General features: G+C 39.2%; 1 protein-coding gene across 4 annotated transcripts in view; it reads right to left on the reverse strand.

The window, feature by feature from the left end:
• BPTF (bromodomain PHD finger transcription factor) overlaps positions 1-16,607 on the reverse strand; it is an 83,661-nt gene that overhangs the window by 22,642 nt on the left and 44,412 nt on the right. For 2 of the 4 annotated variants that reach the window (XM_063120029.1, XM_063120025.1), the window contains exons 13-22: positions 13,804-16,195; positions 12,208-12,332; positions 9,162-9,290; positions 8,900-9,050; positions 7,525-7,648; positions 5,236-5,488; positions 4,153-4,314; positions 2,951-3,102; positions 2,203-2,311; positions 1,200-1,420 (exon numbers count right to left, since the gene is read on the reverse strand). In XM_063120029.1, coding sequence (XP_062976099.1) covers positions 1,200-1,420; positions 2,203-2,311; positions 2,951-3,102; positions 4,153-4,314; positions 5,236-5,488; positions 7,525-7,648; positions 8,900-9,050; positions 9,162-9,290; positions 12,208-12,332; positions 13,804-16,195 — 3,818 coding nt within the window. Of the gene's footprint in view, positions 1-1,199; positions 1,421-2,187; positions 2,312-2,950; positions 3,103-4,152; positions 4,315-5,235; positions 5,489-7,524; positions 7,649-8,899; positions 9,051-9,161; positions 9,291-12,207; positions 12,333-13,803; positions 16,196-16,607 lie in introns of all 4 variants that reach the window. The other 2 variants (XM_063120028.1, XM_063120026.1) reach the window with 1 other exon arrangement.

A 16,607-nucleotide genomic window follows, 5' to 3' on the forward strand; every position in this document is an offset into this window, starting at 1 on the left:
TCTATGGTTTTCGCTAGTGCAACAACATTATTAGCACTTGCGCTGTGATAGCACCGGATACTGCCCACTGCCATGAAGAAATGGAAGGGGATTGGTAATCTAACATGAATCTTAAAAACTACATTCAATACACTCAATGTGACTAAATGTATGCATATATTATTAAACAAGTAATAAACAATTAAAACATAGTATTAAAGAAAAATCAGAATAGAAATTGCAAGCCTTTTAAAACAGTTTTCATCTCATAATACAGATTAAGCAATATCATTGAATAATGCATTTGAAAGGGGCTATGGAGTTTCTGAATATATCCATTCTAATGGCTATAATTAAGGGAAGGTTGCAAGCCTACAGTTAGGACTGAAAATGTTTCATTCAGCCTAAAAGCAACTGGCTTCCAGGTTCTCAGGTATGCAGCAGTAAAGACGAAAGCACTTAGAAATTTCGAATGCCCTTTGCTATCAAATAAGGATATTTAAGTAAGAAGGATGAATATATTGTTGTACAGATGCAAAGAAACAAAGAGGTAAAACAGCTTAAGAACATAATTACTGCCTTGATCAAACCAAAAGTTCATCTAGTCTCACTCTCCTTTTCCAATAGTGGTAAAGCCTTGTCCTGTGGAAAGCTCATAAGCATGGCATAATGCAATAGCCATGGCTATTTACCCCCTAGCAAACAGAAGAACAGTGCCTCTAATCATACATAAGCCTTAACACTGTACCTTCAATAGTGAAATAAAAAGCACATTTTATAAAAAGCACATATTAGTGGAGATACAATTATGGTATGCCATAGTTAGGTAAAACAGAATAGAGACATATATTTTAATGAACCCTGAGCCAAATTGTGGATAGTCATGTGTGAACATTTCACAATGAAAACAATAAAGCCCTCTCTTTTTATGCATTAGTGGGACAGGAACGGCATACAGATAACTTGGGTTCTGCCCATTTACCTCCAGAGGGAGAGGAAAAGAGAATCTTACTGCTGATCTTGAATATTTTTCAGACTACTTACAAAAATGTAGAAGGCATTCGATTAATGTCAATTTTCTATCATTTACAACTTTTGTAGATTTAGGTTTTAATTCAGAAAATCTCTGCTTCACATTATACGTTTTCCCTATTACATTTATACGCAAGTGTAGAAGATGCAAGTAGGTGAATACTATCTACCATCTCCTGACGGCTTACCTGTCCTTGTGTGAGCTGCGTGAGCTGTGCCATTGTAAGCTTCACCTGACCCTGCTGAGGGCGAGGAGGGTGTGGTGGTGCGGCTTGTGGCTGCATGTGCTGCAAAGAGGTCCCCGGTGTAGTCGCTATCTTTTGACTTGTAGAGACCGTGGTAGCACTAGACACTGCTGTGGAAACAGGCTGGCCTCGGATGATCTGGGTCACTACTTGCTGGGTCTGGCCTGTACAGATGCACAATTCATAGCATTAAAAAAAGCTGTATGCAACACAAGAACCTTGCTGGGGGGGGGGGAATCATCATTGCTGGCTAGCTGTTCTTCCCAACTAACAAGATCTATCGACTATCCACTGATTACTAAAATCAATGGTCCATTGGCCAGAAGAACCACACTCATGTGCCTTCATTTCTTCAAATCACTGCTAATATTTTATTTTGAAGTATGACACGTCACAGCCAAGTATTTTGCTGCAGTATTCTTTACGATATTGAATGTTAATTGCAATACAGGACAGGACGTACAGCAATGCGCCACTGGGTCTGACATTGCAAGGGGGCTCTGGACTTGTGTTTCTCAAACAGAAGCCTCCAAGACCACAATGGCAATCTGCTTTTGAATCAGAAAGGACTTTTAACAGCAGCTTGTGACGAATGCCGGCTTTTCAAAGCATAAAAGTCAGAGATGCCGCTGCGTTCACACCAGCTCCTTGCTTCAGCCGAAGAAACAATCTGGAGCTGTTGTTCCAGATTTTCTATTTTAAACAGAAAAAAATGACTACCTGTAGCAAAATGCAGTATGCTGCTTATTTCTTAGTACTGTTTGGCTGATTGATCCTATGCCCTTTAAAATTAACTTTCATCAGTAATTTAATGGAACGCCTTGATGTGGATATGTTTAAATTAGTGTTGATGATACAAAAATGTTATTGGAATGGAGAAACAAACCATGAGTTTCACACACTGGAAATTTAAAAATAAAAATTAACCTACTGGCTGGAAGAATACCTTGCTGAACTACTACAGGTGTTCGAATGATGGCCTTCCCCAGTGCTGACTGCTGAATTGGTGTCCTTATAACTGTCATCCCAGGTCGGAGAGGTGTCCCAGTCATTACCTACACAAGTTACAAGAAAAAATATATTTTCCCCCTTGTACTGAGAATGAAGGCAAGTATGAAACTGAATCTTATCTATGGATAAAAAAACAAAAATACAAAAAACAAAATTATTCTCAAAAGCTTTAAGAAAGTGTTTTTGAAAGTGCTAACTGCATTCCTTTTTCTCTAGTTAAGCCTTTGCTCTTCCAAACATCCCCATTCATATTTATTTTCATGAAATTTTATTTCTGTAGTGCCACCCTTACCAGCTGACACTCTGGCTGCTTGACAATAATACAATTCTTGTACTAGCTGCCATAAAATTCAAGTCACATAAAAATATCAAAATATTTTAGAAGGGAAAAAAGGAGATGAAATGGACAATAAAAGTCAACCATTATCTATAGATCTGTTGCCCCACACTAAATGCATATTTTACGTAGAAGATTAATCCAGTTAGACCAACCCACAGTGCAACTGCATTGTTCAAAGCCCTGAAATTTCAAAGGAAATCTAGCAAGAGGGCGATTGTCAGGAATAATGTACTTGTACTCCACAAATGCAACATTCTTAACAAACCTACAAACCCATCCCAAAGTGCTTCAAGATACCCTATATCATCTTAATGATAAAGGGGGGGGGAACCCATAATCTTACTTGTGTAGTTGTTGTTGTACATACAGTCCCTGTATTATTTGGCCTAATAGTTACAGTCGCTGTCCTTGGCTGGAATGAAGTAAATGTTTGTTGGTTTGCTCCAGTAGTTGACGGAATAATGCCCAACACTTTCTGTTGTACTTGAACTACACCTATTGGGAAAATAATTCAGTGATTTAAAAACAGTACCAGTCACAAGTTAACAGCCTTGTATTCTCCAGATTTTATTACTCATTTCTCAGAACTTTTTCTTTAGTTTTGAATAAAAGACATGAAAGCTTTAAAATACCAGGAATATAAGATTTATAGACCACCTTTTTGGGTAAACTTCCCAAAGTGTTGTACTAGCATGCACTGTTACTTGTTCACTTAGATAAAAACAACACTGTACCTTAAACCTGTATACAACTGAAAAAGAACTACAATTGGTCTAAATTTCAAAATCTTACAAGGGAGTTAAAGAATATGTCTTGCTTTTGCTAAAAAAAAAAGTTATATTAGATACATCTTGCAGGAAGCCTGCAAACATCTCAGGGCTTTTAACAGTTGAGAGACCAGGAGCAGCTTGAAAGGTTATGCATTTCCCAACCTGGTACAAACCTTCTGTGACCTTCACCACAGGTAAGGGAAACATTAGCACAATATTAAGGCTAACCAGTTTACTCACTTAATGTATTCCTTAATCATAGTTAAGATGGAAAGGAGGTACTGATTCTGGGAAAAGAAAAGGCCAGGGGAGAGGTAGCACCTGCTTTCGTGGCCCAGTCTTGACTTCTTAACCACCATTAAGAAAACCATTAAGACACACATCTGCACCACCCCAAGGTATTGAGCCTCTTCTGATCAAGGTGACAAAAGAGGGTTAATACAACTAAAAATATTTGAACTCACTGGGCCAACGATGCTAAATATGCTAACATTTTCCCAACATATTGAATGGGGTTTGCAGCCCTTCTTTTTAGAGTCCGGAAGTAACATTCCACAACAGAAGATTTAAAAAGACAATAGATGGAAAATTATGGAGGTCAGCAAAGCAATAGCACAAGATTAAACAATTCCACATGAGAACAAAATCCCACTACAGAAACTAAAAAAAAGCTAGGTGAACCACTTCCCCCACTTTTTAAAGACGTATCATAGATAATTTTGCTAGGAAAAGTTCCAAATAAAGAAGAATTCAAATTTTCATGTTATTTCCTTACCTCCTTGAGTGGCTGGTACATTAACAGCAACAATCTTGCTATTTGCAGGTAGAGGAAGCTTTGTTAACACTTTGCCTGCCATAGTTACTGGACTGCTTGCAATCTGAAAAGTCTGGCCACTGCTGGAAATAGTTGTTGCTGATGTAGCAGGTGTGCTCGTGGCTAACAAAATAGAAATGGTGGTCGGTTTCTGATTCTAACACATTAGTAGTTTTTAAATCTATCACTTGTACCTGTCATATTTCTGTTTTCGTTAGGTTATTGACAGCAAATATTATACCATATGTGGTTGCTTTTAAAATTCCATATATTCTAAATAAATATTCTTCAACAAAGAAAAGCTAAAGATGTAGTAGCCTTTTTTGTTTAGGAGGGGGAATGATGGGAAGAGAGTAAAACTGTTTTATAAAATTGAAAATGGTTGGGACCATAAAAAAATGCTTAAAAAACAACAACCAACCTCATAGTAATGATGATAATTCTTGGGTTCGTACAGGGAACATGTTCAGGACACACAAAAAGGAACCACTACTTCATACAAGACAATTTGTTACCACACAAATTACATAACCCTAAGTATGGTAATAAACTAGCTAAAGAATGCTGGAATTAGGTCTGAATTCTCGATAAACCCAGTGCCCTTCATACATCCAAATCCAGGACTGCATGTGCTTGCTGCTAGGCTCATGACTAGATGATTATGTGAAGGTTCTGTTTACATACTGGTTTTTCCAAGTGCGAGCTATTCATGTTAATTTGTGCAACTACCAGGGACCATTTTATTATTTATTTATTTATTTATTACATTTCTATACCGCCCAATAGCCGGAGCTCTCTGGGCAGTTCACAAAAATTTGAGCTGCTATGCTCACACAATGGTAGTCCAAACTATGCAAAGAGCAACTTTGTGTGAGTGCCTCCCAGCTGCGAGCTAGGCAATGGTCCCCTACACTCCCAGAGATCATTGCTAGTTATCGGCTGCTTTAAGAACCAGCTTCAATATTATCAACAAAAATCTGGTATTGTGGATACAAGTGGAAAGATTTACAGACTGTATTTCTTTTTGCTAATGCAATCACTTACCTGTTGAAGGCTGGCCTTGTTTAACCCAAGTAGCAAAAGTCTGATGGAAGTTCTTGTTCTGCTGGAATGTTACTGTAGCTGGAGATCCCATTTTAGTAGCAAGGACCACTTTGGCTCCACTGGGAACAGGACGTGGTAATGGGCCCATCACAACTTTCTGAGGCGTGGAAACTGTGGTTGCGGTACTGCTAGTTGTAGTAGCTGTAGTGGCACCACACACTGCAGGCAACTGCTTCTGTTGTTCCAGTCGCTTCTAGGAGAGTTAAGAATCATAAATGAAGAACAGTTATCACTGGTCCACACAGCAATAGGATCTCTCTCACCAGAGTGAAAGTCCACCAAGGCAGCAACCATCTGCTCAAGTCTCACTAAATAAGAGTTTCTGAGTAAACATGCATAGGATTAGATGGCATCACTCATAGTTCAGTACATTAATTTAATTTCAAACAAGAGAATGTCGTAAACGTGGGAATGCCAACATAATCACAGACAGAGCTAGCCATTTGAAAGTTTCAAAAGAACAAGTGTTTGCAAGAGATAAGCAGATGTCTTGAACAAATCAGCAGTGGTGCACCAGTGCAACTAAGAGACTAAGTGAGAAAACAGGATGTCCCCAATACGAATCCCTCTTCTGCTGTGAACTTACACGGGGTGACTTCAGAAAGCTACTCTCAGCTCAGCTAATTTTTTTTTCAAGATAATTGATTGTATATAGATTCGCCCCTCTGCCAGAAGGGCCCCTTTTGTTGGAGGAAGGAAGGAGAAAGGGGACAGAGCAGTGATCTTTGCCAACTCTTCTTTCCCTTTGGACCTCCCAACATCACCCAATCCTCCAGAACCCATTTCCAGAGGCAGAGGGGGCTGCAGGGATGAGAGGAGAATTGGCCACACACACACACAAAACAACAAGCCACCTTCCACTGAACCATTCAATATGTAGAGTTCTACAGAACACTGGAGCCAGCCCATTTTGAAGAACGTCAAAACAATGTGCATATTTAATCTGAAGTATTTAAATATTAACTATTTAAAGTGCCTTGTATAAGTATGTGTTGTGCTTTTCGTTTTGTTTTTTTGAAAGGGGGGAATTAAATACTTTTGTTGGTTTTAAAATATCCCTTACGTAACACAGGTCTTTTTTGTTACTGCGTAAGTTTTTTAATGGCTGCTTTATTTAATGTTATTTTATTGTACACCATTCCAGACACTTTGTGCAGAGATGCAATTAGAGTGCTTGGTTAGCTTTCCAGTTTGTTATACTACACCATATAACCAATGATTATATCGTCAGGCACCAATGATCATGTGCTTTCAGCAATTTAGTTGTTTACACTGGATTTTCCCAATCTTTAACTTCTCTAAATGTTGTTGTACTTTTATAATGATGTATTGTTTTGTAATTTGTTGTAAATTGCTTCAAGATTTTAAAAATGGGAAGTGGTCTATAAATATTCTAAAACCAACGAACAAATGGATTGTTCTAAAATATGATATACTGTTCAAGGATGTGGGAGTGAATGTTTCACTGGAGAGACATTCTTCTGGTTATTAAAAATATGAAAAACTACTTTGTGGTATAATCTAAGGTCTAGCAATAAGTCATTTTAAGCTGGCCCTGAAAAGTGTATTATTTCAGCAGACATTTTAAAGTTTTCCTGTTTGATTGTTTTGATTTCAATAATATTGTCTTAATGTATTGTAAGCTGTCTTGACTAGGTATTTTGCTTACAATAGTGGAGATAAATATCAATATAAATAAAAAATATATGGCATGTAAAAAGGGAAGACGAGTGGTCAAAGAACTCTAGAAGACTGTTCTTTACGGACAAACACGAAAAGTTATAGATTTTATGACAGCATGCACATATCATAAGTAGATTATAAATATAGATACAAAATTATACACATAAATTAATAATTTAGTTTACATTCCAACATGGAAGCATCTGATTCCATACTTGGCAAGATGTGAAAAATATTCCCAATAGAACTAGGCAAATTAGGTATCCTGGCAATCTCTACCTTAACAGCTTTGTAAGAGAATGTGAACTGGAACACAATGCTGAGAGAGAACAGTCAAATTCCCGACTCCATGTGTATAAAAAGTGTATCAAAGGACAAAATGTAATACAGCATTGTAGGTTTCCACTAGGAATATGGATGCTTTTACCCATATGAAAAATTTAAACATATTCATACAAGAAAGAGATACTTCCACATTTGTTTCAGGATGCACAAACGCAAACAATGCAAACTTCAACAGGCGGGACGACTAAGAGGCTATCCCACCTGCTGGGCAGCCAATCGCTGTTGTTTTAGTTGAGCCTCCATTTGGGCCTTGAATTCCTCAGCCTTCTTCTGTTCACTAACCTTAGCCTGCTGCTCAACTGCTTGTGCCTTTTCCTTCTCCACTCTGTGAAAGAGATGAACCATAAAATAAGTGCACTGCATGTACTGTATATGATCACCTCTTTTCTTTTCCTTTTTGATGTCAATCCATTCTTCCGATTACTGGTATGCTGCATCTGACTTCCAAGTTGCACTTTAAAAAAACGTTCTTTTGTTTGAGATTCTTGGGGGAAATTCGCACTTGATGGACTGGATCTAGACTCCCCGCCCCCTGGGAATGGGAGGACTCCTTCCATTTGTGGAGGAAATCTGGACCCCACAGAGGCTTCTCGCTGGAGAAAGGAGATAAGGCAGTGATTTTCCTCAGGTACTCATTTCAGTCACCACCACCACCTCCTCCACTGTTCTGGAAGAACCCCTCCGGAACAACTGGAGGTGGTGCTGGGGGCTGCAAAGCACACTGGAGATCACTGCCACCCTAGTCCCTACCTCCAGCATCAGCAGAACTCTGCTGAGCACAAGTCTGGATCCAACCCCAATGCGTCTGCATTCCCGTAAAAACATTCTCAAAGCTGCTTGCTGCCAGTAGCCCCACTGAACATCTTAATGTCAGACAAAAATGTTGTAACAACTGAGTCTATATACTGCAGCTTCAGAAAGTAAAATCCATGTTCAACTGGGCTGGGCTCATAGTTAGAACTGTGTGAGGTAAGCTAAGCAGAAAGGTGACGGGGTGGGAAGTAGGTCCCAAAAGTAGAAGTGAAAGGCCCAGATAAATGGTGTTTGAACCAGGAAAGGAGGCATGATATTAAGGAAAGAGAAGCCACGGTGAAATGGAAACCCGGGGGGGGGGGGGTAACGCCAAGGTGAGGTAACGGGAAAGAGCAGAAGGGCTGAAGGTTTGGAAACCTGAGTGCAAAGAGGTATAAAATGGCAAGTAGAAAGACTGGGGCAGCAAACTAAACATCTTGGATCTGGATGAAGTAGGCATGGAGTGAAGAAAAGAGGACGTAAAAAGAAAGGAAAAGTTGAGGAATACCAGGAAGAGAAGCAATAGGAAGTTGACGGCCATGCAAAAGAGCTACAGAGACTGAAGGCAGGAGAACAAAAGGGTATTCAAAAGTTAGACGTCTTGGTGTTAAGGAAATTTTCTTCAGTTTCTACTTATTTGATTGCACAGGAGGTTCAAAATTATTTCTGAGGTTTAAACTTGTTATTTTATATATTAACTCCATTAGTGCAACACCAATGCAATATCTGTGAACCTAATATGACACAAGCAAATCAAAGTGCTTTATTTTAAGTTGTGGTTTACCTTTCAGAAAATGCTTTTATCTCCCATAGTTCTAATTCCTCTTCTGCAACCCAGGTTTCAATTATAACAGGCCCTGTTTGCTTTGGAGTCTCTGGCCTTTTAGGCCTCAATGCACTTGATCGAAGACCTTTCCTTTGAGGTGTAGGAGTTTCTGTAGATAAAGTCATATAAATATTAAGGGATTAGGTCATAAAACGCTAAAATTTCCCTGAGTACATACATTCATCTCCAAGTAGCTTCAAGATTTTATACACAAGCTTACCTTTTGGGGCCTCTGGAACACCAATAGGACAAATTATTTTTCGTATACAGTATTCTGATCGAATTCCGTAAGGTCCAACATCTCGCCTCTTGATTATTTCAGTTGTTGTAATTTCTGTTTCTGATGTTTCTACAAACATTTATTTCAAAAGATTCATTCATTAGTTAAAAGGTATCACCACAAATACTGGTGATTTAAATACACTCTTTAAATATTGGAATTTTGGTTTTTTTAAAAAACACCCCAGTTTGAATTATAGTAAAGAAACTCAGTATCAATTTCAAATGGTCTGAAGTGCTGAAGCTCAAAACTTAAGTACTGCAAAATAAATGGTTTTAGTATCAGTCAAGGATAATTTCCATTAATTATTACTATAATCAGAGTTTTAATCAGTTGTGCAATCTATAATAATGCAATGAAAATGAAATAGTGATAGCACTCACTAGCAAATGTACCCAGCTTCGCATGGGCTGGTACAGTCCTTAGTTTGATTCAGTGAAGCCTTCAAACCAATTTACATAGCTGTCGGAGTTAAGACACATTGTGCCTTCCAAATGAGGCGCCAGCTGCTGTAACCCCTAGGCATGGTCCCTGCCATGGGGCATCCCTACAGCTTCCCAAGGGAGGGGTCTGCCCACTCCATTCCCCACAGCAGGGGGGTGGGGGCCACTGTACAACTCTGTCCCTCAGACTACTCCCCACTGGCCTCAAACTGTGTCAACTGCAAAGGTAGGTGCTGGCCGGGGAAGTCTGTCACCTGGTACTGAAGACAATACTGGAGGCTTCATACGTATGGACACTTTAAAACCTTTTAGCACGCATGGCAATGTTCAAGTTCATGGTCTGGGCGATATGACACTGACAGATACAGACATACACGTCCTGCTCGATTATAGATTATAATTTTTTAGACAGTGCTTTGCCCGTAAGGCCTTCAAGGCTATGTACAGAACAAAGTTTAAGAAAATTTTAAAGAACACAATTTTAAAAAGAGAAACGAAACTGCCAAAAGAGTAAAACCAGCTTCAGCCCCTAATTGCAAACCATTGCATGCTAAAAAGAATAGGGATGTCTTTACTGCCAGCCAGAAACTGAGCATTAACGGTCCTAATCAAACTTCCCAAGGGAGTTCCGTAATTGGTGCTGCCACAGAAGTGGGTCTATATTTCCACCAACCTCTCTTTCGGTGGTGGAACATAGAACAGGGCCTGTGCAGCATGGAAAGGAGAAGGTCTTTCATATAACCTAGCCCCATGCCATTTAAGGCTTTATAGAACCAGGACCTTGAACTGGACCTGGAAGCCAGTTCAAGTGATAACCAATGCAATACAGTCTATAAAGCACACACCAGTCTATAAAGCACACTTTATAGCAATATGGCTACTGCATGGTCCACTACATGCAATTTCAGAACATTTTTAAGGGCAGCCCCACAGAGAATGCATAAACAAGAGCCTAAGGCATGTGCCACTGTGGATAGATTCATCGTCTTCAGGAAGGGATGCAAGTGGTGCACCAGCTGAAGTTGGGCAAAGACACCTTTGGCCCCAGCCATCAACTAAGCATCCAGAAGCTGTGCACCTGCCTTTTCAGAGGAAGTGCAACCCATTCAGAAGAGACTGTATTTGCAATCCCTGCTCAGATTGTTTGCTGATCAGGACCTCTCTCTTATCAGTCCTGTTAGCCGACTCCATGACTGCGTCCAGGCAACAGTTCAGGACTTCCACTGCCTCCTTGGCATCAGTTGAAATAGAAAGGTAAGAGCTGGGTGACATCAGCATAATAACGAGACCCAACATAGACTGTTTTGCCCAGCAGCTTCACACAGATGTCAAAAAGCAAACACTTGCCGATGAAATGACCAATGAAATGAACGCCACTGTATTAAGCCCAATTCACAGCCAATGTTTCATATCAACACTTGTGGAGGCCTGTATTTGCTTAATGTATTAATGTTGATGAAAAATTTATAGGTGTGGTCATTCTTTCTGGAGCCAACTACATCTCTTGCATATTTTGAGATTGCGGTTCTGGGTTAAGAACATATCCAAGCAGTAGACTCTAATCCTCAATGGGGAGTGCAACCCTGTGCAGAACAGATCAAATGGGACAACCCACCATCACCACCATTTCCAGGAGAGAAAGGGAGAGATGGGTGTCATCTACACACTTATGACACCTCATTCCAAATCCTTAGATGACCTCTTCCAACAGGTTCATATAGGTAGTAAAACAGCATGGGAGACAAGAAGAAACATTGCAGAACCTAAATACAACAGCGTAGAGCAGCTCTCTTCCTAGATCCACCTCATGGAACATACTGGTCAGGTAGCAATGGAATCAGTGAAATACCATTCCTCCAATTCCCTTCCAGGAGGACAGTCCAGAAGGATAACATGGTCAATGGAACTGAAAGCTGCAGAGAGGTCCAGGATAATCAACACGATCCGACCCATCCCACCCCCATCCCAAACTTCTTTCCTGGCAAAGGGTGACCATGGTTCAGTGTCAAACTGTGGGATGGAAACTAGACTGAAATAGATCTAAAAATTACACCCACACCCCCACCAGTAATCCTACTACCAATCACTTTTTGTTAGCAGTTAAGGGCGAGGGGGGAGGGGAGAGTGATCTGTATGAGATCACTGGAGGAGCATGCCTGATACAGAGTGCTCTTTCCTTGGTGGTAGCAGTGACAGGGAAAAAAGAACAGTCTGTATGAGAATCTTAGAGGGAATGGAGAGCAGTATGATTGGCAGGAAATTGGGGGGAGGAGAGCCTTGGCAACAGCAGGATGTCAGGACAGCCATGAGGGGCCTCGGGCAAAGCCTTGGGGGAGCACAGTTTGTGCACACTTGGCCTAAATAAACAGTTTCATCCATAATCAAATGGATCCATCTATGACAAACATTCTTCAAAAAGCAGAATAAAAAAACCCAAATTTTAATTTCAAAGGGTTTATATAGCAAATTACCAGTTTTGAAAAATATTTAACCAGCAGCAATGTTTTGTAAATTAACAGCTTTAAGTGTTCCTTTAAAACTACCTGTGCGTGTCGTTCCTCCACCAGGTGGGGGTTTGGCAGCCATGTCATCCCACTTGAGACATGCCCAGAGTAACCTCAACATAAGGCTAACCCCTGCCAAAGATTTTACGGTTTGAAGTCGGTATCTGGAAAAATTCATAAAGGAAATCATAGGTTGCATGCTTCAAATTTCATATAGTGCATAGTCTAAAACTCAGAGATACAGCTAAGATTTTTACCTTACTCCAGTTAACAGTGCAGGTATTTTCATAAGTACATAAGCTTTTTCATAAGCTTTTAAAACTTGATGTTGTGCGGACTTTATACTGTTAGTTTTACCCTACCCTGTGCCTGCTTACCCTACCCTGTGTCTGTTTGCATTCTCTTCCCCTCCTTATTGTTTTACTATGATTTTATTAGATTGTAAGCCTATGCGGCAGGGTCTTGCTATTTACTGTTTTACTCTGTACAGCACCATGTACATTGATGGTGCTATATAAATAATAATAATAATAATAATAATAATAATAATACATACATACATACAGCCCTGTACTATCACTCTGTAACTTCCTAGTATGAACGTTTAAAAAAACAAAAACAAAAAACCACACACAACCTAAGAAAGTTCAAATAAGTTCCAGAACAGAGGACAAGTTAAATGACATTTTCCTACAAGGGATATAAACAATGTTTTCTACACCCACATAGTAAAATAGGGTATTTGGCCAACTATTGTCATTTGCAAAGGGCAATGGACAACAAGTTGAAAACAAAGAATTAGGCATTCGAGTAGCAGCTGCAATAGCCTGCCCTAAGAAAGCAACATATTCTTAGCCAACTGAAGCAATGGTACATGAAAGCAAGGGCTTGCAATGGGGGAAAAAAACTTACTCGGGTGTAGCCATCTGAAGAATTTTGAGTAATTTGAGGTTTCTAACATTAGCAAGCTCCACAAAAGGCCAGTGCATATGGTTAGAATAGGAACCATAGTCATTCCCTTTATAATACCTTCACTAAGTACTGACAAAATGAAGGTGGTGGTTGAACAGAAACCTATCAAACCACACAGATCAGGGCAAACGTATATCAAGCAAATAACCCCAGACAATTACCTGTTTTTGCAAGGTATCAAATGATTTATGCTACACTCATTTTAACTGGCTCAAATCAAAATGGGCAGACCACTCTTTCAGGGTACTTCTGAACAAATAGTTTTGGTACTCAAGGGGCACTCAAGTCAGCACATTTGGCACTTAAAATGCATCAACTGTGCACCATCTTCCCCAACTCCTCATCTCGTCATATGGCAGATACAAGGAACTGCACAGTTATTCGTGCCTTTTCCCTCTCCAATACTGTCCCTGTATTTTGAACTGTATACTAAATTAAGCATGGGAGCAGGGAACCTTTCTACTTGAAAATGCACATAAAAAGTTTGCTACTGTTAAAGAAATACAGCTCAAATACTGGGGCAACTAAACAGCGTAGTGTTATGATATAAATGAGAGAGCAATTGTAGTACCAAACTTTCATACTGTATTATAATACTCCTAAAGATTATGCAATGAAACATTCTCCAACACAAATTATTGTAAAGGTTTGTTAACATTGTACCTCCAAGTGATACCAAAAGTTGGTCTTGGGGATGGATATGGCCAAATATCCAAAGCAGGCTTAGCAGTATAGTTGAAACAGGGAACTTCTCGGATTCCTCCTTTTCTTGCTAGCTTCTTCAGGTCATCATTGGGCAAAACAAATATGCTCTTTTTGCTGCTTTTAGTAACAAACTTCCTGTAAGAAGGCAAAGCTGTTCCGGAACGAGTCTTTTTAGGTCTTGAAAATTTCATTAGCTTCACTTTATCTCTTGTGGAATACTCCTTGCTGACTGTCATAGAAGTCACCAACGTTCCTCCTGGAGTAGTCAAGGAATCAGTCACTGTAGTTGTAACCACAGTTTTACTGTGCTCCTTTACAGAAATGGCATCAGTATTGCTATCTGCAGGAGTGCTAAGCTTGGTTACTGTGGTGGTCATGGTGGTAGTTACAGTGGATATGGAACAGTTTTCAGTAGATGACACCAGACTTTCTTTATCATCCTTGATTGCTGACAATTCTGATACTTTATAAATAGTTTTGGATTCGGTGGAAATAGTTGATGTGGTGGTGACTTCTGTAACAATGGCTTTAACTGCATTTTCTCCATTAATGCTTTCAGGTTTGTTGTGAGTCTGTAGTCCATTCTGATCAGCAAAATCATTACTCAAGCTAGATTCTTCACATGAAATTACAGGCGATGGGGCAGCTTTCTTAACACATGATGATTCAATTTCCATGGACTCTGTTTCACTATATATACTGTTTTCATTACAGGAATGGAGGCCTGGGATGGATGTGTCATCCACAGGACTAGATCTTTCTGGAGAGAATTGCTTCTTTCCAATATTTTGGGTAGGCTGAGATGTATTATCTGGAGGTAAATCATTCTCCCTAGAATCACCATCTGTATCCACTGAACTCTCTACATGCAACTCACTGTCCAACTTTTTCCTCTCATTTGTATCTTCCACAGCAATATCCCCATTCATAAATGGCTTTACAGGTTCATTAGAGGAAAATGGTTTAACTAGAGGACTGTTTTTATTAATATTATTGACTTTAGAATCAATATTGCTCTCTGTTTGTGCAAGTGTCTCTCTTTTTAAGCATTCTTCATTTGGTAATACTTTAAAATCAGTGCCTTTTCCATTGATTTGAAATGCTGCTGACTTTTCCCTTTCTGTTTGAGTATCCAGTTCTCCATTTTTATTATTATTTTTGTCAGCAATACTTTTAATCTGATCAAAGCATTTGTTTATGGAACTTGGTGAGACACATTTCTCCTGGTCTTCCTTTTCCCCATTTGTTTCAGTGATTTTAGACTTCACTACCTCGTCAATGATATTTTTTTCAATGTCATCAGGGATTTGGGCTTCAAATGCTTTTTCTGAAATGAGCTCAGTATGTAAAGATTTTAGGCCTCCAAGAGTTTGCTTTGGATTTAATGCAATTTTGGGTTCAGAGGCATCTTCACTGTTTTTCAGGGAATTCTCTTTTACATCATTTGCTTGCATGGATACCAACTCAGGATGATCTTCTAAACTACAAGTTTCTACAGAATCACAGTCCTGTTTTTCAGATTTTAATGCTTCATTTCCTTGCTTAGTTGAAGATGAAGCATCTTTTTCACAGCTGCTTTCAGTTATCATTGGCTGAATAACATTTTCACACTGAGTCTCCGTGATACTTGTTTGCTCTGAACATTTTACAGTTTCCTCTATATTGCCACATTTATTTGCTTCTTTGTTTTCTATCTGTTTAGGGTCATCCATAACAGAATTGTCAGTGTCTCTCTCCTTGCTTTGCACCTGATTTTTATCTGTATCCATTAGTTCAGAAACACTTTCATTGGTATCCTTTCCTACCAAGGTTTGAGTATCTGGGCACTGAACTGAGGATACATCTCCTTCCCCCTCTAAAAGTCTATTCAAGCAAGGCAAAGATTGGACCGATTCACTGGTTTTGGTAAAGTGGAGATTGCTAGATGACAAGCAGTCTTTAACAGGATCTTCAGTTCGATTTGTACCTGAAATATGGATTCTGTTTTGGGGTGTTAAGTCCATCTGCTTTCCATCTCCTGTCTTAGCTATTTGTAGGTCGTCCACATTCTTCTGTGGATTCAGAGATTTACAACCTGAAGAGTTAGCACTCCCTTTAAGCTTTATTCTTTCTAGTCGCTGCTTTTCCTCCAGTGTAAACTGTTTTACTCTTCTTTCAAGAAGACCATCCAGTTTTGATGTTTTTACTTTCCTTTTGTAACATGTCCTTAAGTGAAAACCCTCACTAACATTGATTAAATCTGTATTTATAGGGATTTCTTCAGATTTTGTGGAGGTATCCATTTTCACTTCATCTACCTCCATTGGTTCTTCCTTGATGACTTTATCAATTTCATCAATTTCTTTTTCCTCTGTGAAGAATAATTTTTAATCAGTAAGTCATTTTGGTAATTAACATCCATACATACAGGTCTAAGTTGCAGCTGACTACTTGTTCTTTTGTGTGTATGAACATTATTTGTAAACCGCCCAGAAAGCTTCGGCTATGGGGTGGTATATAAATGTAATAAATAAATAAATATGCTATGGCATTAAAAATTAACATTGCATGAGTTTTGCCCACCAATATGATTCCACTTTTGAAAACAGATATCACAACTATGTGGGATCACATCAAGGGAAAGTGGCTCACACGTATTTGCAGGTATATGTCAACCAAAAGAACTTAGTGTACTTTACCTCCATACATTCAACAGATTTTTTTCTGGATTGGTCTCAGATTTATATGTACACCTATTTTACATTACATACAGGATGAATTAG

Source organism: Elgaria multicarinata, chromosome 3 (assembly GCF_023053635.1).
Source record: "Elgaria multicarinata webbii isolate HBS135686 ecotype San Diego chromosome 3, rElgMul1.1.pri, whole genome shotgun sequence".
NCBI classification, from domain to species: Eukaryota; Metazoa; Chordata; class Lepidosauria; order Squamata; family Anguidae; genus Elgaria; species Elgaria multicarinata.